The 24,701-nt window shown below is 40.4% G+C and overlaps 1 protein-coding gene and 1 pseudogene across 8 annotated transcripts in view; both read left to right on the top strand.

Moving 5' to 3' along the window:
• Positions 1-20,194, top strand: part of inpp4b (inositol polyphosphate-4-phosphatase type II B) — a 96,139-nt gene extending 75,945 nt beyond the window's left edge. For 6 of the 8 annotated variants that reach the window (XM_018735806.2, XM_018735808.1, XM_018735809.2 and 3 more), the window contains 8 exons: positions 377-549; positions 1,712-1,835; positions 2,961-3,087; positions 3,300-3,440; positions 4,255-4,352; positions 4,665-4,777; positions 8,609-8,763; positions 18,292-18,505. In XM_018735806.2, the coding sequence (XP_018591322.1) occupies positions 377-549; positions 1,712-1,835; positions 2,961-3,087; positions 3,300-3,440; positions 4,255-4,352; positions 4,665-4,777; positions 8,609-8,763; positions 18,292-18,469 (1,109 nt within the window). In that variant the 3' untranslated portion in view covers positions 18,470-18,505. Of the gene's footprint in view, positions 1-376; positions 550-1,711; positions 1,836-2,960; positions 3,088-3,299; positions 3,441-4,254; positions 4,353-4,664; positions 4,778-8,608; positions 8,764-18,291; positions 18,506-19,677 lie in introns of those variants that run through there. The other 2 variants (XM_018735807.2, XM_018735813.2) reach the window with 2 other exon arrangements.
• Positions 20,195-20,281: 87 nt separating this feature from the next.
• Positions 20,282-22,565, top strand: LOC108924464 (B-cell lymphoma/leukemia 10 pseudogene; annotated as a pseudogene).
• The last annotated feature ends 2,136 nt before the right edge of the window (positions 22,566-24,701 follow it).

Here is a 24,701-nt window from a genome sequence, read left to right as displayed (position 1 = left end):
AACGAGTAGCGCTGCTGTCTCACACCACTTTGGTGGTATGAGAGGACATGGGTTCTATCCCTCCTCAGTATGTGTGGAGTTTGCATCTTCTCCCTCTGTCTGCATGGGTTTCCTTCCACAGTCTAAAGACATGCTGTTGAGATTCACTCATAGTGTGTGAGTGACAGAGAGCGAGTGTGTTTCACTGATGTATGGATGAGTGACCCAGTGTAAGTAGTGTATCTAGCAGTGCAAGTCACCGCGGTGAATAAGGTGTGTGGGCTCATAACACTGCATAGAGTTCATTGGAATTCGCTTTGGAGAAAAGCATCTGCAATAAATAAATGTAAATGTAAACTAAAGACTCTCTTGTGTTCTTCCTCTCTGTGCATCCCAGGTGAGTGGCAGGAGAAGTTGTATCCGCTGGTCATCACACTGAAGGACTGCGTGGCAGAGGTGGTGGACCACGCCACAAAGTCCATGGCGTTTGTGCTCCTGCAGGAGGCGGCATGTAGCATTCCACAGGGTCTGCTCCTAAAGCAGCGAAGGGATGTGGTCTTCAGTCAGGCGGTAAGTGCTCTACTCTGTCCAGCCTAACTTAGCTCAGAATCCAGGATCTCATGCACTATAACTTTAATATCATTCTAGATAAACGTTTACACAGCTACTTCTGTAATCTAACATAAATGTTTATATGTATCTTTTTTAAAAAAAAAAATAAATAAAAATACTGGGAAGGTTATTAGGAATCATCAATATTCTGAAGTTTTATGCAGCTACTTGTGTGATGAACATTGATGCATATGGTGGAAAGAAACTACCTGTACTTAATCACACTTCACCTTTCTTCTGTTTTCGATCTTTTCTGCTAATGTAATGAATACATCGTATTTTCTCTGAGGTGTATGTCACTTCGGAGAAAAGCATCTGCTAAATAATAAATGTAAATCTAACCTGGGGGGTTGAGGAACATCACAGCAGCTAGAATACCAAGGGAAAGGGATCATAAAACTGCACACCCCTGTTTTACCCAGGAACAAGAGCTGTCCAAAATGAGCAATGCCACAGAGAGTTGGTAAAGACCTCAGCGCCAGTGTTTGACAGCTGAGAGCGCTGCATTTCCAGATTCCCTGTCAGTCAGCAAAGCCCACCTGAGTTCTGAAACATCAAATTCTGTAGTTCGCCACAAAAGACAAAGATTGCAGGGGTACAGAGAAAAGCCTGTGCCTGGTACAAGCGCGGGTGAGAATCAGGATCACTCGCTGACGCCTCACAGTGTTGCCTTTTCACCACCTGGTGGCAGTAACAGTTCACCTGATGGGTGTCTCATTTCCATTTACAGCTCCCATCAATTCATAGCTCTGTCGTGAATTAGAAGGCAAATAAAAATGGTTATATCACAGTGTCTTTATTTCCAGTGAGTCTGGACTTGTACAAACCATGTAATCCTGTCTGGCGAAGCATTGCTTGTAATCTGCAGTTGCGATTGATGGATTACCTGTACCTTTGTGTACGTGCCCTAACAAATCAAGATCAACATGACTTGTGTTAAAATAATATCCGATGACGCGTTTTTATCGTGAAAGTTGAAAGTGGAATTATTGTGCCATTGTCATGTTCGTCTGTCACAGTAAGTGTCTGTCAGTTTTTTGAGTCAGTGCTGGGCAGGTCGATTGGGATCCTAATGTCACCTCTGGACTGTTTCTTATTTTTTCGATCTTTGACTCCATAGCTCGCTGCCCTAACCTGCGGCTTCGTCATGAAGCTCTACGCTGGGCTGGAGGACAAGGGCTTCCTGCAACAGCTGCATACGGTGGGACTGGTAGCCCAGTTCGAGAGCCTGCTTAGTACATACAGTGAGTGCTCCTCTCCATTATTTACCCTGCTCTTATGTAAACATGGTCGCTTGCTGCTACCTTTTCTGCCTTTCGCTTTCCTTCTCCCTGCTTTGTTTCCTTGTGCATAAGCAAAGGTCATGCATCACCTGTCATAATCTGTGGCCTGGATACAATAGAAAAAAAAAAGCACGTCATATGATTTTAGTACATTTATGTCTCTGTAGGGGTTAACGCAAAGCTACCATAATAATCTCGTCTCACTTATGGTGTTGGTGGTGGTGGTGGTGGTGTTGTTGCATTTTGTCCATGTAAGATAAAAAGGGATACAAGTGATTTTTCCTAGGAGAAACAAACTACTCCTCTTCCTAGGATTAGTTTGTTTTACTTGGCACATATGAAATGTTTTAACTTTGTATTTGTGCTGCTGCTGCTGCTGTTGGCAGGGCTCAGTGTGATTGTAGTAGTATATCTCCAAAACTGAATTGTTTGAATATTTTTTGTGTTATTAGTATTACGTACATCCACTTGTATATTTTGCACCATTTGAACAAGTGATGTCAGCAGAGCCTATCAAGCAGATAGTGCTCTCCTTCAGAGGGGTGCTGTCTGTCTCCTGATGAGGCCTGCAGCTCGTACTGTGAAAAGAAACGCAGGGTTCGCTGAGTAAACTTCAGATCCATGAAAGAGTAACTGTGTGGGAGTTTGTGCAGGTGTAGTATTTTACAGCTGCTGGGCTGCCTGTTTGGGTGTAGGTTCAAATCCAGTTTAAGGTGTACATCGTCTGCATGTTCTCCTTGAGAAAGAAGACAATGGTGAACCGCTTCTATACCATTTCCTACCAAGATAAGGTGACTCCTCGCATGGTTAAGTCACATTCAGTTCAGTGGTGCATACCTTAATATTTTTGGACCACAAAGCTGATGAGTTTAAAAATGAGTCAAAACCAAAAATGAAAAGCAGTTAAAGGGTTTGTACAAAACGTATTCTGTTAGTTGACAATTTTGATTCCAGGACTGATGATTCTCCATCTTGTTACATATAATCAATACCACAGTTAGCAACAACACGGTATATGTAGTTTAGGAACTGTAGTGACAAAGCTAACCCTTGTGGGATCCTGACAAGCCCTCCCCGTGTCCCCAGGTGAAGAGATCGGCATGCTGGAGGACATGGAGGTGGGCATTTCAGATTTGCAGAGAGTAACGTTCAGGATCACGGAAGCCGAGTCGCAGGATCCAGCCCACCTGCAGCCTGTGGTCTCTGGCAGGCGGTAAGACGTAATACTCTGCTACATTGCAACCATTGGGTTGGAACCCTCAGCCTTGCGAATCCACGTAACATAAACCTCAAAACTGATAGCTTCAGGACGCACCGCCTTACTGGCCCGGGCAGTGATTGCGTGCCACAACATGCTATAAGTTCTCGTGTGTGGTAATACAGACCCCAGTTCTGACCATAATCGCTTTTCCTCTCCTTCTTCAGGGACCACTACACCGTTGAAGTGCCGCTGCCACACGAAACGTTTGAGGCGCTGCCCGATGAGATCAGAGAAGGCAAGCCCTTGCAAGTGTACCCTGTGCTCTTTAATGTTGGAATAAATGAACAGCAGACAATAGCCGAAAGGTACAGTCCAGCTTCCTGACACGCTGGGGCACCTGCCCAGTAGCAACTTCTTTTAACGTACCTCCCCTCTTTCGATACTTGCTGTAGAGCTGCCGCACAGTGGCTCCTGTTCACTAAAATGAATGAAACAGCATGTGGCCCTGACCATCGCAATATGTCACCTATATGTGTAAAGAAAATGTTGGTCCGAGAAGACAATGCTAAATAAGTGTGATTAAAATGGAAGTCACCATATTATAAAAGGACATTGTTCAGCTGGGCCTGTTAGTGAAAGAATTTAATGCAACATTAGCTAGCATTTAGTCTATACATCATTAATCAATACATATTTTTGGCAATTACATAGCGCCCCTCCAAAATGTTCTGTCATCCACTTGTGTTCTAGACATTTATATATGCTAGTGTTAAAAAGTTTGGAATTGCATAAAATATCCATGTTCTTTGAAAGGATTGATACTTTTTAAATCAAGGTACCATTGACACGGCTAAATGATACCTTGATTAAGCAAGTAACTATTCTTTCAAAAACATGAACATTTCTGGTTGATTCCAAGCTTTTGAACATGTGTGTGTATGTGATTTATATGCTGAGTATAATATATGTATTTAAATCTAAAGTAATGTACAGAATATTGAATGTTAGTTTGATATTATATGAACTTGTGTCAAGTGACGGTTACTTGATAATTACATTTTTTTTTAAACGTGCATGGAGACACTCACCTTAACCGTGTTGTTTTTGAATTTAAAAGTTTATAATGAAGTTTTAATCCAGAAGTGAAATTAGCATTCTGTATTTCATATGTTTTTGCAGGTTTGGAGACATTTCTTTACAAGAGAGGATAAACCAGAAAAATTTTGAGATTTTAGATGGCTACTACAAATCATTAAGTGATAAAGTTCCCTTGGAATGTAAGTAAACAAATTAGCATGCTTTACTATAAATAAGAAATTGAGAATAGCCACTATAAATTATACATATTAAGGCTGTTGTCTGCTGTTTACATGTTTTGCTTTTATCTCGTTTTAATTATGTTTTAATATTGTAAGATACTGATAAATTACATTGTTGTGTCGCAGTTTGTATGCAGTCCCAGGTTAGGGTTTTCGATGACTTCTCGTAAACAGAACAAATGTTCACAGGAACAAAAGCATGTGGTATGCAGTTGACTACAGGTGTCCATCACAGAAGAACGGAATGTATTGACTTTTGTTTTCCTGTAGGTTTACCTTGTTCTCAGACACAGACAGATCTGAAGGAGCTCCTGGAAACTTTAGGACAGAATGTGGTGACAAAGAAACGCAAGAATGTGGAGATACTGTGGCTTGCTGGAACGGTGAGATGTTTGATGTCAGATTATGACAAAATATTCAGGGCAATTTTTCAAAAGCTCCTGCCAAAAGTTAAACCTTGCAGCAGATCTCTGGAGAATGGTGCTTCTTACAATACAGCTCTATGGCGTATCCCATAATCTCCTTTGTTTTCTCTATTTAATAGTATTATTTTCCGTGGGATTAACTGGGATTTTCTATAATTTAGTTGTATGCATTGTCGTGCTGTGCTGTACGCTTTGGACTGTTTAGTACAAATGATAATAGCATATCGTCATTTCTTTCTTTCTGTATCTGTGTTTCACACAAAACCGGGTGTAATAGAGAAGAATAGATAACAGAAAACTAGGCCTGCCAATTATAGTTTTACTTTCCAATAAATACTAAGAACACATTACCTGTTTGAAGTCTAAAGATACAGTAACAATGAGGAGACCAGTATGCTGGCTGTCTGTGCTCTGTGGCTCACGCTGAAGTAAATATCTCTGTGGCCGGGGGTGGGGTTTGACCCTGACGGTGCTGACAAAGATGCAAAGACAAACAATAACTTGAACCAAAATGACCGGCTTAGTGCCGGCATGAGGAAATGTCAGAAACGGAGCACGCCCGCACAACCACCGGAAGGTGGCAACGAAAAACAGCGACCAGTAACGAAAGTGAAAGTCAGTGTTGGCCAGCACTGACCTCATGCAGAACGACCCTCCTTTTGCCTCAAGCTCAGGTGTGTTTGTAACTTTCTGAAAGGTTTTCTGAAGGATTTCCACACTGTCACAGCATTCATAATCCCACCCTGTAGGTCTCTGCCGTCTCCAGTTTAGATTTGACGTGACCCTTTACTTGGCATGTGTCCCTGGCATTCTTGGCTCTGCAGTCTGGAATGTTTTGCAGTTGGCTTTCACTCCAGCTCTAGTACCCCTGAACGTGACCTTTCGCTCACTTGGCATCAAGTGAGAGAGAATGATGTGCCGTTTCCACAGGTTACTGAAAAAAAGTTCCCGAAAAACCCCAGTAATGTTTTGTTTTGAAACGGAGCACTGACCTGGAAATTTCTTTGGTTGTCTTGTAAGTATAGCTGTTTATGCAATACAGGCATCTGGAGATCTTTATGCTTTTACGTGATGGTTCCAAACCATACTTTGTGTTATGATTATTGCTAAGCGAAGTGTTCTTGGCTGTTTTCTTTGTGTTTCAAGATACCATTTGTTTTGCACTCCTACATCTGCATCGTCCGCAGGTAACACTATTTTAACTGGTTAACTTAATGTTCCAAGCCTTGTTTATATTCTCATATTAATCATCAGGGTTCTGTTCACGTGGGCTGTGTGGGTGTATTTTACGTCTGAGATCCAGCTTGCTGTTCGTACATGAAAATTTTTTTTTTTTTTCTTTTTTTACTGACGCAATATACTTGAATATACTGGATACAAAGATTCAACAAACCACAGTACCATCTATTCATGATTTAATCTAGGATGTACTTCCATCAACCACTGTCAAGTTTATTTTATTTTTTATGAACAGTACATGGTCACAACAACATACAGGTAGAGGATCAAAAATTGTCAATGAAAACCTTACAGCAAAAACGCTTGTCTTCTAGGCCTCAGTAAAAAGAAAAAAAAAAAGAAAAACTCTATTATAAACAAATAAGTTGTGCAGTTCATCAGCACCACGTTTTTGAAATTTTTGGAGAGGTGGACGAGGGAACTATTATACACGTTATTTTCCAAAAAACGCATCGTAACTGGAAAAATCGTAAGGTGTGAAAGAATATGGTACCGCACCTACCGAATAACGTAGTCTAGTCCAGCCTACCTTAAACATGCTCAGAACACTTACCATAGCTTACAGCTGGGAAAATTTAAGCAGGAGACACATGGACGTTTAGTAGACATGATGAGATGCAAAAACACAAAAAAACGCTTTCAACACAGTATCGGTTGTTTACACTTGCAGTTGTTTACACTCGTTTGTGTGATCGCTACAGAGGCTGCGAGCATGGTTGAGTTGATGCTGCAGCTTATTGCCATTGCCCAGCATCGGGAAAGAGTATTGTATCGCATATCACAAGTGCGGAAACAGATCAAAATTTGAAATACGGATTCTACCGAATGTGTATCGTTATTGTACCATCATAATTTTGAAAAAACGTAAGTCGAACCATCGTAAGTAGAAGACTATCTGTAAATTTAATCCTCTTTGCTCCAGTCAGAGTATAGGGCCTTATAAGATGGAGCTTATACGGAGTCATAAAATGGAGTTTTTGCAGTGCTGGTTTCTGTAGATATAAAATTTTTATGGGGTGGGATTGCTAGCCCCACACCCAACCCTCCTCCTTTTGCAGCAAGGCTTCGAACCGTCCTTAGCAGAGTTGGACAAGGGAAAAGTCCACTTAAAATGCCATACAACTATGTGGGGGGAGGGGATCACATCACATGGCCCCTTCAGCTGTCTCATATCTAAAATTTTGTTTTCATCAGAATTTTTATCTCAGTTTTGCTTGAGCTTTGTCTTACTCTTGCTTTGCCATGTTCTGGTCAGCAGTAAGAACACAGAAATTAGATTGGTAGGGAAATAAGTGGTCATTTTGAAATTAATGATGCTTGTGCATGATTTTATGGTTCAGAAAAACATAAAAGGAGCAAGTCAGAGTTTGTTTACATGTAGCGTTACAGTCAGTAAAAAAAGGTTGCCCTCAGTATCTTCTGCAGTTGTTTAAACAGCAGAACATACTAAAAACATTAATACTTGAAATTGTTTTAGACTAATATCACTCCGCTCTGATTGAATTGATTTTAAATCAAACTAGAACAGCAATCAGAAATTATACAAATTAAAAATTGTAAAATGTGACGGAGAGCAAAAATGTGACTGGTTTGAGATTTTGAGACAGAACAACCTTTGCAATGTATCCTATTCAGTTTAATATAATTTATCATTTAAATTATATTTATATAATTTGCTCTAGAAAGAGCACTTTTAACAGTGACACTGAGCACTGAACAAAGTTACCGTAAATGATTCGGTATTAGAATTATAATAAGAATTAGAATTAATTAATACACTAAGGCACCTGGCAACTCAGGAGAGGAAAAACAAAAAAAAAAAAAATCCCAACTGCAAAGAAAGAAAAAGTAAACTGCTGGGGATCCAATTATCAGTGATTGCCTACCCCTCCTCTGCATTTTACTGTAGTGAAAGGTATGAAGATGTATACAACTGTCATGATTATGGAAGCTAGTCATACAGTATCTTGAAAGGAGTTTTGGTTTTCTTTACAAATCTATAAACAAAATGACTTGTTTGCACTTCTGTAAACGTTTAGTATCAAAAAGATGCCGTCAAGTGTGGTTATACAAGACTGCTGAGCACTTCATAAAAAAAAGATGCACATTCTTTCACCTTCTTTCTGCTCCTTTGAAGTATTAAAGCATCGAATGTCAACCTGTCATTTTACTAGGCAACTGATTATAGTGATATCTAGCAGAAATATTATGTGTTACTTAATTACACAATTCCTGGTTCTCGACAACAGTTGTTGTCCCTAAAGCACTTTCCTGTTCTTACACGACCCCCCTGCTGGCTGTGTGAAATGAGTGCAATGTTTTGGTATTTCCTGTGTCACCATGAAAGTGTGCGTTTCACATTATCCAAGGGAGCAGCTGTGGAAAATTCCACAGAATTTCCAATGGTTTAATTTTTAGTGTGCAGCAAATATGAAAAGGCACAAAACCAAGAAAGTTGGTTGCACTTGAACTCTGTAGAGACACCAAATTGGATTTTGCTTCTCTCTGTCTTTATAATAAAGCAAAAAAAGACTTTTGATCTTTATCTAGATCTGTCGACGATTGAACGGCATCCGGTTCACAAGCTGCAAGAGTGCCAAAGACAGAACCTCCATGTCAGTCACCCTGGAGCAGTGCGCCCTATTGAGAGATGAGCATCATCTCAACAAGGACTACTTCATCCGAGCACTGGACTGCATGAGGAGGTACACTGTCACCCCCCACTACCACTACATGCAAAACTGCCTTGTAGGCTGTCATGTGAGTTCTGCGGGCTGTTCTGCTCTTCAGCACACGTATGGTGGTGTAACACTATGCCCAAAGTCCATCAGTGCTACTCAAGCCATTTTCATGAGTCCCACCCTTCTTGTCTCTGCACTTCTGTCTCATCCTAACTGTCTGAGGCACCTCTGTACAAATAAGCCAGCAGTGACTGCCATGGATGTATTGGTTCCCTCCTCTGCAGCATTACCCGGGTTAGTTGTCATGCGTCAGAGAAATTCTTCAGGATAATACCACACTTGGGTCAACATTTATAGGGGAAATATTTCATCATCTTTTTCACAAATGATTTCCAATGAAGAGGACAACAGAGCTGGAAATAATCCCGGGGGGGCGGGGGGGAGTAGGTTTCTGTTTTGGGAGGAGTTCCGACCATATCTGTTGTCAACATGAAGAACTTGTAACAAATGTGGATGTATAACAACAAACAAGCTTCCTCTTCTAGCCACATATTAGTACAGCTCACCTAACCAGCTGTCAAAGTAGTGTCCCGTACATTTCTTCTTCATTTATATGACCGGTTGTATGAAACTGTCACCCTGCTCTCCGTGTGTAAAGGCTGTTCCTGTTTCTTTGTGGCATCTTAAGTCTCCAAATTTGTCCCTTGGGGATGTTCACAAGTCCCTCCATGGGTGTTGTTTACTCAGACCTCCCTGGTGGTTACGAAGCTGGAAATGTAGGACACTGAATGTCTGCTGATTAAAGGCAGATCAAGGTAAAAGATCCAGGGAACCTGGGAGGTTCAAAACGGATCAAAGATCGCGAAAAGTTGATCTTCACCAGGAGCCTCGGCTGCATCCCACAGGTTCTTTGTTGCTGCTCCTATGAACAAGACCAGTCAGCAGTACCACACCTGCTGATGTAGATAGAGAAACCAGCAAACCTCATTAAATACTTTATAATATGAGTACTGGTACAAGGTACAGTTATTTGTGGTAAACATCATTTAGCCATGTGTCAAAGTGCAGGCTGTGCCAAAATGCAGTAGAGTTGTTGAAGAGATAATGTACGCTAAAGTACATGACACAGATATTGTGGCGTATGAACTACTACTGTCTTTCAAAGAAACCCGTGCAAGTCATGGTTTCGTTTGTTTTTAACATTTATTTGTCCTTTGTTTGTGGGCTGCTGTGAACACTTTTTCAGTACAGCATATAAGGATGAAGAATGAAAGGGAATGAAGAAATGTGCCTAAAAAGAAGGGTATATCCCGAGAGGTAGCTGTACAATGGCTACGCCCACTCATGTGTATGTGTGAATGGTAGTACTTAGACCTGCCAAAAGCAGAGATTCTGCCCAGCTTTATTTGTTGCCAAACAGTAATAATCTTTATGATTCTTCATAAATACCAAAGCTATCTAACCGCTAGGCACAGAATATTGTTAACATGGAAATCTTCCAATGCCCCCTATTTCACCCTCTGGCTGAGACATGTTGTCTTTTCTAAAATTGGAAAAAGTTAAGGTCACTTTGCGAGGTTCTGTGAATCGTTTTTATGCTAAGTGGGGGTCCTCTTATACTTTGACACCTTAGATGATCTGCTTCCTGAATTAGAATGGAACCCTGGACTCTGTTAACCCTCTCGGCAGTTGGGAAAATAATTATCAGCTCATGCTAATTTGCCTGTAAAGGGTTAAACTCAACTGAAACCTCACTGTGTTTCACAATAACCTTGTGCAATGGATAATTAGTGATTTCACTCATGCTTCTGCCTGTTAATTTATGCATATTAGATTTAATAATTTTGTTTACCTAATTACTTTTTAGGTTATTTAGTTGCATTTAGTTATAACTCTATCCCCTCCACCATCTTTCACTCCCCCCCTTTTTCCCTTTTTGCAGCTCGTAGGGAGGGATATGTGAATGTTTGCTGTTGTTGTTGGGCTTGTTATGTTTATAAATGTATATTTGTATGTTTAAATGTATATAAAAAAAAAAAACTAATGCAAATTTATAAATACCAAAGCTATGGGAAATGATGAATTTGGAAGCACAACTTTCTTCAGGAGGCATATGGCAACTGGACACATGTTAAAGAATGCCATGTGCCAAAACTCACGGAGAGGAAAAGAGTCAAAGGTGACTTTTTTTTGTCATACTAGATTATGTACTGTACTTGCAGCGATCAGAGTTCCAGGTTTTGTGCTGATTGCTTCGGGTTCCGTGTTTTTCTTCTACATGGCAGCTCTACCGTAAAATTCAGCTCTCTGGAACTCGCAGCGTCATGTTTTTGTTTGTACTGGGTCACAGATGTGTTGGCTTACTCACGAGGCAAGTCTGAGGCTGTTGTGTTTTGCTTTCAGCATCCTAGTAAACTTGCCTTTGTTGGCTTTGACTTGCAACCAGTAGTCCTCATTCAATGTGGTTGAAACCGTTCTTTCTGATGCAGCAAATAACGTTGTGCTTTTGGTGAAAATGCAATTCAGAAACTGCCTGTTTGACCTCTTTTGAACTCTTAGCTGTCTTGCGGTCATCTAGAAACTCACATGTTTCAGGGCTGATTGTCGGAATTCTTTCACAGCTCACACATAGCAGCCCTTGATCACTCAGCTTTATCGTTTAGCTGCTTTTATAATTTTGTGATGTTTTGATTAAGAAATGAAGTCCCTTTGCCTGTGATCACTTTGGTTGATGAATCATTTCTCCTTGTGGCCCTAAAGAGAAAGATAACAAAGTCTCCACCTGACTTGACTCATCTACACATGCGATGAAGTCCTACTGGTTTTCCCACACTGACACGTCTCTTTTAGTTAGGCTTTGGTCTCCAAACAGGAGATCTTCAGGGGCTGATCTGGTGGTGAACTTTGTTTCTTCACTGTGATTCCTGCACACTCATATACATCTCACAAGCATTTTATGCAGGACATTAAAAATAACATTAATGGTTCCCTGGTCCACAGTTTGCTGTGTTCTTCTCTGCGGGTATCCTGAAGTCATAAAGATCTTCTCTATGGGTCTGATTCATCTACTTTCAGTTGCAAAAGCAAAAAACCTGAATTTTAATGTTTTTTTTTTTTTTTTTTTTTTGAAACACTTAATAAATAATTCTATGCAATGGTTTTGCAGGATAGTGGAATAATCTTAACAGCAGCAGAAATCAGTGATTGTTTTTTGTTCTCTTGGTGGTGATGTTTTAATGATTTGAAATATACTGAGGGTTAGGGTTAGACTTAGTCTTAAGTGTGGAACTTTAATTTTTTTTTGTTTACTTCCCCCACTTTATTTCATATTTGCACTTGCCTGTGTGTGCATGCAAACATCTACATAATGTGTATATATGAGGTGTGACTGCAAAATGAAAGACTTTTCATTAATTTAAAAGAACACTGTAGCTACCTAGCTTTTGATTTTGTTTTTTTGAAACACAAACTTGCCTGGAGCAAGTTAAATATATACAGAGGCTGTGGCATTGCAAGAATGTTTTTTTTTCCTCCTCCTCCCCCACTACAAAGTGTGGGAATATGATAGATAATTCTACACTATGACTACACTGCTTCACACACCGCTATCTCTTTTCAATAATTTTTGCCATGAAGTTTTTATTTAAAAATCCACAGTAAAGCTGATAGGAAGTAGATATAATGGAATTGCAAGCATCCATAATAATAAAGGCAGAACTTAGTCACATCACAGCTGAAGACTTCCACATTTTGGTTTAAACCATGTGATCACCCTGCAAGATTCAGGCTTGCGTCAGCTATAAATGGGAAAAAAAACTGTCATCTTCATGACTCAGCTTGAATACCCATTGGACTGAAGAACAATTTTCTATTTTACCATCTTCTAGGTAATAGAGATTTCCTGTTCTCAAAACATTTTAAGTGACTCAGTCAGCAATCGCCGCATTTTAGCTATGCTTCTTAATTGAAGGAAGCACGACTTAGTCAAAGGATTTACACGCGATACAAATGGCAGCTTTCCATCCAGCAGGACACCCAAATCCTTGACACAATCGGTACGCTTTGCTGTATGCCTGTGTTAAAGCGCTCTGTCACTGTGTGAGAAGAGTGCTCTATAAAAAAATAAAATAAAAAAAATCTAGTACATTTTTCTTCACTTTGCAAAACTCAAGTCTGTATTTTTATTATTATATTTTTTCTTTCTACTGGATTAGGGCTGTGTTCTACATGGGCTTGTGTGAGGGACAAATTATTTTTATGCCGTTTTTGACATTAAAAAAGATGTGTAGGGTGAACATAAATTTTTCAGGCTGGGAAACCAGAATTACTACATGTGGCGCTTGACGTCGAACAATATTTCCTGAGAAGAACTCAAAGCAAGAACGATTTACATATAATCAGCAGCAAATCATCACAGTTTTTTGAGCAATATCATAATGAAGGCCTGAAAAAGTTTGTGTTTATTGGAAAAGCCACTTTCAGTTTTCTGCTGACTGAACCGGCTTCCCGCATTTGAACCTCGCGGTGTTTCCCTAAGCTTTCCCATTCATGCGTCCATCCATGCTGGCTGTGAATCGTATCCCTTCATATGTGCTCTCATCCAACTTCAGACCCCAGTACCTCCCTTCCCTGGGGCCAACCCCTGTACTAACCCACCCGTCTTGTCTTATCCTTGACTCGTCCAGCGCTTGACAGGCCCGTGGACAGGCCAGTCAGTGCGACGAGCCCAAGGCAGGCTCTGCAGCCACTTGTAGTGAAGATCCTGCTGCTCATCAGCTTCCCTCGCTTCTATGTTTACAAGCAACAGAAGAATGAAAGATACTGTAAATGCTGCTGAACTTGAAAACACCTCATCTAAATTGAATATATGCGTTGATACTGGCAGCAAGTTTATATATATTTATATAAATATATATAAACATTTTGCGTGCATTTTATACGTTTATCATGTTCTGTGAATGTTTTGGGAACTCTCTTGGTTACGTGGACCTAGTGCCACTGTTGATATTCTTCCAAGGGCTTGACCGTGCAGACTTTCATCATTGTCAGCGTGGTCAGTAATGACAATGCATATTTATGAAGTACAAAGCAGTACGGCATTATACGTCTAACAACAGGGAAAGATTTCAGTTATGTTATTGCTTTGTTTCCTGGTGGAGCTTAAGCTCTGTTTTTCTAGTTTTGTTTTTCTGGTTTACCTGGCCACTGCAGTGCAGATTTTTTTTGGTAAGAGAAAAGAAACTACATACCTACTGAAACTCTTAGGGTAGCAAACATTTTATTGAACTGAGTCTGTTTGAGTCATTGAACTATTTCTGCAGTCAGCAGAAAAACAACTCCATTCTGCGGTTTTTTTTATTTATTTTTTTTTCTCTCCCTCCTCCTTTCTCCTCTCTCCCCCTGCCCCCTTCCCAGCAGTTTGAAAGTAGTGCACTTGGTGGATATGTTTACATACAGTTTTAATCTCCTGGATACAAAGTATGTGTTGTGTGAAGAAGTAAATCTAAATGAACAAAATTCCAGGAAAGTGTCCACTCAGGGCGGGTCCCCCTGCGATATCCTGTTATATTGAGCATGTAGAGGAAATGTCCCAGAAAAGGAAAAAAGGGCTTTCTGTATGAAATTGTGAATTGCAGCTGAGCTCGACCGTGGCTGGGGTGTCATTTCTGTCACGTCTGTATTATGTTACGGCTCCCATCTCTGCAGCTGTACAGTCTGTGTGAATCAAAACTTGGCAGCTGTGGTGCACTTGTTCACTGAGTCTGGGGAAACTTGGCCTTTGCACAGTGGTGATGGAACGCAACCCTACGCTGGAATAGTAAAAGAATGAGTTTAGTGCTGGCAATCTGCAGCAGGGTTCTCACAGGTATATCTAGTTTACACTTACATTTGATGTTTTTCAAAAGGTGGCTGAATTTTACACATTAAAGTGTCAGAGGGGGTGACAAGGTGGGTGAACTGTCTGTTTACTCTTGATTGCAGTAAAATAACAATTAGCATGTACTAGACAGGGAATTACATTAAGCTGTGGTTTATATTTGGATTTAGTAATTAATGTCCGAGTTCAAATTCAGTTTATTTTTACAGAGCGCTCGTCTCACGCAGTGGCACAGAGCGCTTTAACAGGCATAAAGCAAAAAAAAAAAAAAAAAACATATCAGAACAAAGAAGACAGTTGACTCCAGACTAGAATAATACATTATCGATGCTTTTATAGAGCTATAAGTAAGCCTACTGGCCACGGAGGAAAGGAACAAAAACTCCCAACTGAAAGTCGAGGGAGACAAACTCTCAGGGGGGGTCCAAGTGCCAGTGGCTGCCCACCCCTCCTGGGCATTCTAGATTAAGTAAGACTTCTAAGTCAGTTTACAAGGAATGACGACATTGCTTGATTTGATTTCATAGCTTGTTTTCCCAGTTCGGCAAGGTACGTCTCATCCATCATGGCGATTGGTCGTCATCTTCAGTCAGCATAGGGTGCATCTCTCGCTGCTGGCTGGTCTCCTGAGATTTTATTGTAGGGAACAATGCTCAACAAGAATACATTGTTAGTAATTTATAACTTAAGTTTTAATATGTTTTTGTATAGAGGTGGGAAAAACATAAACACAGTTAAGTAGAATTAAATGTCGAGATGAAATGCCTGAGTAATCATGTAAATCTTTAGTCTGGAATTGAAGACTGAAACAGATGGGGCACTTCCAACAGTAACTGGTAGAGTATTCCATAGTTCAGGTGCTCTATAACTAAAGGCATGACCTCCTATTGAGGTCTTATTGATCACAGGTACTTTAAGGTAACCTGCATCTCTTGAACGAAGATACTGTCCTGGGATATAAGAATCAATATTCTCATAAAGGTAAGCCGGAGCAATGCCATGTACTACCTTATAGGTCAAAAGTATGATTTTATAATCAACTTTAAATGTAACGCGGAGCCGATGCAACAATTTAAGTAATGGTGTTATATTGTTGTACTTCCTAGTTCTAGTAACAATTCTTGCAGCCGCATTTTGTACCAACTGTAGCCTGAATACAGTCTGGTATGGACAACCCGATAATAAAACATTACAATAGTCCAACCTTCTTGAAATAAAAGCCTGAACCAATTTCTCAGCATCCTGCCTATATAGGAATTGCCGTAATTTAGCTCTCTCTCAACTGAAGGAAACACGACTTAGTCAAAGCATTTACATGAGATACAAATGACGGCTTCCCATCCAACAGGGCACCCAAATCCTTGACACAATCTACACTTGAAGCTAATACCATTTGTGGTGAAGATTGGTGTGATTGTGTCAAGAGTTTTGGCATCAACACCCACCATACGTACTTCTGTTTTAGTGGCATTTAGAGATTTAAAAAAAAAAAAAAATTTACTCAATAGTTTTATATTGGTAAAACAATTAGCTAAAGATACCATATGTGTTGGATCATCAGGCTTAAATGAAACACATAGCTGTGTGTCATTGGCATACAAATGGAAACTCACATTCTGTTTGCGAATAATATCACCCAATGGTAACGTATACAGTGAGAACAGTAATGGACCCAACACAGAGCCCTGAGGCACACCATATCGAACCATAGTTGGATGGAGGGGGTGCGGTCATCAGATTTTAGAACAAATTGTTCACGATTAGCTAAATGTGAGTCAAACCACTTCAGGACAGTACCCCTTAGTCCAGCCAGGTTTTCAAGTCTACTCAGTAGGATGCTGTGGTCTACAGTATCAAATGCAGCACTCAAGTCCAGTAACATAACAATAGAGATCTGACCAGCATCAAAAGAGATGAGAATATCATTAACAACACACGTGAGCGCCGTTTCAGTGCTATAACCAGTACGGAAACCAGACTGAAATTTTTCAAATATTATTATGATTTAAGATGTTTTACGGTTTGAGAAGCCACGATCTTTTCTAAAATTTTGTATAAAATTGGTAGTTTGGAGATGGGTCTATAATTACTTGGGTTATTACAATCCAGATCCGATTTCTTTAGTAGTGGTTTAATAACGGCGACTTTAAAAGGTTTTGGAACACAGCCATTAAGTAACAACATGTTTACAATATTAACAATAGGTTCTGCAAGCACGGAAACTGCAGCATTCAGTAATTTAGTGGGAAATTGAGTCTAAATGACAGGTAGTACCTTTCATAGAGTGAATTAGCATGGTAATTTCCTCTACAGTTACTACGTTGAAAGTACTGAAACGGTGCGGACAGCAACTAATATTATCACTGTCAGAACCGCTTATGCTGGGTAAGACCAAACTAGAGGGCACTATGGATGTCTGGATATTCTCCAATTTATTATTAAAAAACGAAAAAAAAATCATCATTGGTAAAGGAAGCAGAAATGTATTGTTTATCTTTGTGTTTACCAGTTAAGTAAGCAATGGTATTAAACAAAAAAACAAGGGTTTTTCTGATTTTCATCAATTCACTTTGCACAGTATTCGAATCTGGCTTGAAAAAGTGCTTTTCTATATTTTTTCCAAAGTATTTCAAAGTTCAAAGCGTTGTACTGTAAAAACAAGTTTTTATTTTGAATTGTACAAAGGCAAAGGTCAATTCATAATAGCCCATTTCGACTTACGTGTATAGTATCCTTCATAAGTTCACTTTTATTGTTTCATACGTTGCAGTAATATTTTGATGTGTTAAAAGCCTGTCAGTTCATCTGTTCACTTCATAGTGAGCACCACTGTGGAATACTTTAATAATCCGAATACTGGAAGTTTATAGATGCATTTGTTTATGGAGGAATACCACCTGGTGCAATGGGACATATCCCTAAGTCAGCTGATAAAACTCATTCAGTGTGGTTAGTTAAAATATATAGTTCTTTGAATAACTTGAGTAAACTGGCCTATGTATGTGTGCATGGGGAATTTGTTTTGGATTAAGATTTATGAAGTGTTGTCATTTTGTTTGTTTGGCTCGCTTGTCTGCAGTGATAACTCGGTAACACAACCTCAAAGCAACAACTTTAAGGGCCCATCCTGGGACTTGAACCAGCAACTTGCAAGTTGCAGGTCCGTGAACCTAAATCAAAACAATATCTCGCTTCTTTAACAGCTGAAGTTTTATGATTGTACTTTTCCTCATAATTGCCAAGTAATTTGGCAGCAGCTATACATGGATGATTTGGTGGCTTAATTGTACAAGTGAACCCACACTGCTTGCCGTCCCCCCACGTAGTGCCTGTGTGATACCTTTTACTCGGCCATTTCTAAGGATGGTCGTCACTCAAAGATTAGGCTGTTCTTTGAACGCTGATGAACATGTGACTTTTCCAGGTGCACTGCACGCAGAGGGATAGTTTTGAGCGTCACGGAAGATGCAGATGGTAGCTCTAGTAATGCAGGCCGCAGCCTGTCATCACTCATCCATTCGCTCCCTTCGCTGCCATCCCCGAGCTTCTCCATCCATGCGTCTTTCTGTGTTGGCTGCTGGTCGTGTTTCCCACACCACCCTCCCCCTGCCCTCCCCGGGGCTGTGCCCTATACTAACCCACCCGTTGTTCTGTCTTGTTCTTGACCCGTCCAGCAGTCGACTCGCCCACGGAGGGGCTGGTCAGTGCGATGACCCCGAGTCAGGCTCTGCAGCCAATAGCAAGCCGGCCTCCCGCCACTTCTACCCAATCGCCCTGCTGCTCGTCAGCTCTCACCTGCTGGTCGTGTGGCTCATTTTAAGTCTTGTTTTTCTGCTTGCAAAATACCAATAAACTGCTGATTACACAATACCTGCATCTCTACTGTGTAATTTTGTTGCACGTGTTGATCTTAATGCTGAGAAACGGGTAAAGTGAGAGCAGCCTAGCGGTAATTTCAGCCGTTACTGATAGTCTGTTTTGAAAAATCATGGTAATTGGTGTGTAAAATCAGTGTAGCAACACAGCGACCTCATTTACACGCTCAGCTGAAATGTTATGATTACATTTTGATGTATTCATTTTATTTACACTATAAATAATACTCACTTTTTTGCTGAGAACTTACGCATACTAATTTTAATTAGCAGTACTTTATAAAAACTAAGAAAAGGCTTTTAAAGGACTTTTATGTCAGTTTTATAGACTTTTATTGCAAAAAATTACAATTTCTCATTTTGAGCAGTGAGCACATGAGTTGCAAATTAGAATGGGTTACTTTATTACACTTACTATCTGTAGAAGCATCTTGAGGGCATAATGTTTGTATATCTGTATACAGTATATATATCATTAAAACATTATCTGGTAGCATATCCATTTTCTCCAAAAATTAGGGTGGTCCTGTCATTAGTTTGTGTTTGTAATTTGAGGAAGGGGTTGCACAGGAAATGCTTGGGTATAATTTGAGTGCAGAGAGATTTCCCCAAGTCTCCAAATTGCATGGACTGTTTGATAAAACACTGGAGGCATGTCTTATTGTTCAGAGTTTTTGATTTTCCTGAAAACACCGTATATATAGTGCATATGAATGGCATATGGATATTTTTAATTTTGTAATATATATTTTGTCAATTTCAGAGCATTCATAATTAAAATATCATGAAAATATTTCAATTGCTTCTGCAAATTATTGATTTTTAGGGAGGGACTGATCTTAAGATTAATTAGTGTACAAGCCCTTAATTAAAAGAGAAACACAAAACTACATCTTCATCGTAGGTGTTCCACAATTGTCATACTAGTTATTTGTGACCTTTATTCATTGTTTGTGTGGCTCACCACTGACATTCTGCAGATAGCTGGCATTGTACAAGTGGCTCTATGGGGAGGGGGAGCAATACAGTATTTATTTTATTAATGTTGGCACCTTTTTGTTGCAGTTTAGTTGCAATGTACTGCTTTGGCTTTCAGTTTCAAATTGTTGTTTCATGATTCCATGTTATTTTGTCCCCTTCCTCCTTCCTTCGCCCCGATTCCTCCGCCACCCTCCCGGGCACCAGAGAAGGATGCCGAATTGAGAATGTGCAAAAGAACATTAGATGCAGGAAGTATGCATTCAACATGCTGCAGCTGATGGCGTTCCCCAAGTGTTACCGGCCACCGGAAGGGACCTACGGCAGGGTGGACTCGTGAGAAACGGTAGCACTCACGTACAGAGCTCGCACACCCTGTCCACACACGGAAAGTCCTTCAGTATGCAGGTATGTAAAGTTGCACAAAAGAGGCTTCGCTAACAGTGTTAAATATTTCACAGCTGTACTTAAAAATGAAGAACATTTTGCGGAATCTTCACGCTTTTTTACAGATTTTTTTTTTTGCCCCATTGAATATGTAAGTCTTTGTTCATGTTGTTCTTTAAGATATATGTAATATAATTTAAAAAGTAAGCAGAGACTGGTTTGTTCACCAGTCTCTAATCATGTACAGCGAGAACAAAAAGCACTGGCGTTCCTTATTATCCACATGCTTGGCCTTTTGTTTTTTTTTAACGATTTAAAAAAAAAAAAAAAAAAAAAACACACACACCCACACACACTTCAGCGTATAGTCATTTGTACACAGCGCTGTAGGTGAAAAGGTACAAATAGCATACAACAGGAAGACTATGTCCTCTGTAAAAACTTATAACCTTTGGGCACAGTATTTTTCCCCATGATGCATTCACAAGAAGACACAAGTGAATGAGAGGCAATCCAAAAAAGGCTCCCGCAGCAGCACATGGATGCACTGTCGCCACATTCACAAGTCCCCTGCACTGGTACTGAAAATAAATCCTTTTCACATGGCTGCTTATACACCCTTCTTATGCTCACATTCCCATTACAGGTGCATCTTTTGCAAATAATTCTGATGTGAAAAGTGATTTTTTTTTTCTCTCTTTTTTCTTTTTACTGTTACCTTTCATGCAATCTGGGTTTGTTATGTTTCTGTCAGAACATTTGAATCTCAAACAGTGGTTGCATTATGTTAACCCTGTACGGAATCTCACATCTCGAACCCTTTCACAGACTGGAGACACGGTGACCTTGTTTTTTCATGTTTGGCTTGTTTGATTTTACATTTCTGACTTCTTAAAATACTACGGAAACTATTATATGAAATTAGTGGGCACAGCAATCCGTGGCTATGTAATATATATTGTATTGAATGTTGTTTCCCCCTTTTCATTGTTTTCTGACTTTCGGTTGAATTCTCTGTTTTACCAAGGTGAATTTTTGTGAGGTATACTAATTTTTTTTCTGTGTTTTTGCTCATTTATTATGTATTTGAATAAATGACTTATTTAAAGTGTTTTTTGAAAAAGGGGAACTAAGAGGTTCTGTATCAAGATTTGTAGGGGTATTTTGAGAGGCATACAGTAATGCAGATGTACTTTCCCTGTCAACAGAGAAGTTTGTTTTATGTGATCAATGTGAAAATGCAACCCCAAGTCATTGTATTTTTTTTAGTGACAGTCCTTTCCATTAACTGTCAGAAATATACATAGTCATATGACCTGCAATATTTAAATAAACACTGGTGGTTTGTAAAGAAGCCGCTTTGTTTCATACCACAGAGCATTTGCAAAGCATTTGATTGTAATTTTTTTATTTCATTGGTCCATGCATTTAATACCTCCATAACAGACTTTGAAATAATACGGCCTTGCGCTAGTAATTGGGGAACAATGAAAAGATTATGCAGAAGTGACACGTTCTTTTTGTTTCAAAGAAGGAAGTCCCGTACACTTTTCATTTCTAAAACCAGTTCTCTTCTTTGTGTTGTACCATTCTGTAAATCACATGACTGAGCTTAGCTGGCGAGAGGAATGCAATTCACTTAAAGTACACCAAATATTTGCCTGATGGCAAGTATTAACGAAAGAATAGGATTAGATTGTTTTGTCTCTTGGGTTTTGCGACAACTGTTCACGATAGCTGCTGTGTGATGTCATCATGGATTCTTGGCACATAACCGAGGATGAAATGGCAGACATAAAAAAGGAGGTCATAGAGCGACTGAGACCGTACTTGTGTGACAAGCTGGTGGCTGACAGGCACCTGGATTACCTGCGCTCAAAACGCATTCTGTCCAGGGATGATGCTGAAGACATCATGTGCCGCAGCAGCAACAAGAAGAAGACTGGAAGGATGTTGGATTACCTTGCTGAGAACCCCAAGGGTCTGGACGCCCTGATCGAGTCCATACGCGAAATAAGGACCAAGGACTTTGTGGTCCTGAAGATCACGAGTGAGGTGGAAGTGGTAAAAAGCAAAAGGAAAGCAGTGTTTGCTGGAGCCAGGATGATGGTCTCCGGACCCGTATCTGCTGGTGGTGACATGAAACGAAGCCCCTCTTCGCCGCCTCCCAGTTACAGCAGTTGCACCAGCACTGAAAATTGGGAGGACTCCCTGAGCATCGCGTCTTCCAGCCTGGATGGAGGTCCCAGTCCCAGCTGCACACCCAGGGGTTGTCTGTTCCATGGGATGGAGACCAAATCATCCTCCAGTGCGAGACTCCCCAGGCCAGGAGACCACGGGGCCCCTCAGGTCCCCGATGAGGAGCCCCACTGGACCGCATGCCTCCCTTCTCTTTCACCTCCCTAACTGACGAGAGGAGTGTTCTTGGGAGCAGAGGCACATTCCACTGAAGCACATCGATGACCTTCTGTTGATATCTTGAATCTGCATACCCTGAACATTGCTGCAATGTCTCAACCTGCATTTACTCACTCTCTCGGTAAGAGTCTTCAGTCTTCATCTGTGCCACGTTTAAACGTTCTAGAATCAGGCGTTAATTGGTTGAGAAACTCACCCTCACTTCTAAGAATTGTGGGTACATTGTGAACACACCAGCCTAACCTGCACATGTCCTGTACCGTGACCAACAAGCCCCTTAAAATAAATGTGCGAAGACATGTTGTATTTTGGTTATTTTTTTTTTTTATTGGGCTGCCACATCTGGTGTCACAGGGCAATTGGTTCAAAACAAAAGTTGCATCTAACATTTGGGTTGATGGGGAAAAACAAATCATTGAACATGAGTTACAAAACAGAAAACGGTGGCGTATCGGTGAGAACTAACGTTACAGCCGAGTAGAGGATTAATGTGTGCCAATAGGTACATCTTACAAGAACAACATGGTCGAGAGCATCTCTTTTAAATCCCCAGTTCAGTATAGAATGCAGGGTTACGAGTTCAAAATTTTACCGAAAATAGCGATGCACTTACGATGTCCCAGAACAGCAGCAGTTCACAACTTTGCTTAAAATTCCTTTTACATGGATGGATGCCAAAGTTGTATGAAAGAAGCACAGAAAGTAAATCATGACACTGTACAATATCATGGTGCATCTATAATATAGATTTTAAGACACTGTATAATTCTGTACAAATATTTACAAGCTGATAAGAAACAGGAGTATTGCACAAACTACTTAAAACATCCTAACAGGAAAACACATGTTTACAACTGTTTGTATGCGCCAGTGGACATCAGTTACAGCGACTCCAATGAAAATAGTGCAAAAGTTCTCTGTCAGATCAAACTTAACAATCTACAGGGGGAGGACACACTAAACAAGGGACTGTCCTTAAACCTTTCAATAAAACACGTTCAGCCCAACAATTTTACCTGAACTGAAATAATAAACAGTCATATAAATACAGTGAACCCAGAGATGCAAACTGCTGGCGGGACTGGACCCGCTTTGTGCCGGAGTCCCTTCCTTTCTTCAAGGCAGCGTGTTTATAAGGCTGATGATGGAGCAGTTTAGGTCATAACAGCAGTTAAAATGACACTAATTCCATCTCATTCATTCATTGTTGATGACTACTTAATGGAGGATTAGTAACAGAGCCTGTCCCAGAAACACAGGCAGTGAGTCACGGTACATGCATACACTTTAAGATATTTATATATACCAATTGCCCTGAAATGCATGTCTCTGGACTGTGGGGGGGGGGACACATGCAAACATGGGTAGAGCATACAAACTCTAAGGCACAGGTGCTACCTGCTGTGCCATCATGCCCTCTCCCCCCCTTTACTCAATCACCTCTTTTACTACTGGAATTCTCTTAATGTAGGGATGGGCAGCTGGGGTCTTTTGAGGGCCCCAGCTTTTCAAGACTCTAAACTGTGATGCAGAGTCTATGGAGCCTCTCTCCTCCTCAGTCATTAACACCAATCTCAAAAAGCCCTTAAGACTGGAGCTCTCTGGCCATTAGACACGTCCCAGAGTGGATGAAGCAAGACCCAAAGCACTTTAATGGCTTGTTTCCTGGATACAGATTCAACTGAGAGCCCCTGTGCCAAATGGACCGTTTGCCCTGGTCTTCCTCAAAGCAGCCCTCCCAGTTACTCCACTCAAAAGAGTCTAAGGTTTAACTCATCAGATGTCTCAAAGGAAGACTAACAGCTGCCCCTGGAGAGAGTGGAGCCTCCAGTTAATCCGATTGAACTTTTTAATGCACTTTATCAAAGGACACACACCAATTATATGGACTATTTCAATGAAAATCAAAGCTTTCTGGATATGTTTGCTCTTCTTCCTCCTCCACTTACACTGGTTATTGTTATTATAAGCATATCTGACCCATTTAATAGAAATGTGGGTATTTCTACTGGAGGCATTCGGGTTCAGTACCTTGCTACAGAAGGAGAGGGAAGTGGGGCTTGAACTGACAACCTTCACGGTTACAAGTCCATGTATTTAACAGCTATTTTATCTGCAGCATTCCAATATCTTCTTAAAAGCTGTTTGCCCTGGTCAAAGGTGATGCAGCCAGGAAGCAATTAATGCAAAATGAAGCTGTTTTTGAGAAAAGACACTTTCCAGGGTCTCTTTTACTGTAGATGAAGGCCTAGTCTTTGCTGAATTTACACCTTGTCTGGAAACTGCTTCTGTATCTTTGCGAAGGTAATTAGTCGAGATCACAAGCTGCAGTCCTGCCTCGATACCACTATTGCCACAGCTCAGAGAGAGTATCGTGCTCCGGGCGTGGCACTTTCGCTGCGGCACCCGCAGGGACCACCATTTAC

The sequence above is a fragment of the Scleropages formosus genome, chromosome 16, assembly GCF_900964775.1.
Source record: "Scleropages formosus chromosome 16, fSclFor1.1, whole genome shotgun sequence".
NCBI classification, from domain to species: domain Eukaryota; kingdom Metazoa; phylum Chordata; class Actinopteri; order Osteoglossiformes; family Osteoglossidae; genus Scleropages; species Scleropages formosus.
This window is presented reverse-complemented; position numbering and strand designations above follow the sequence as displayed.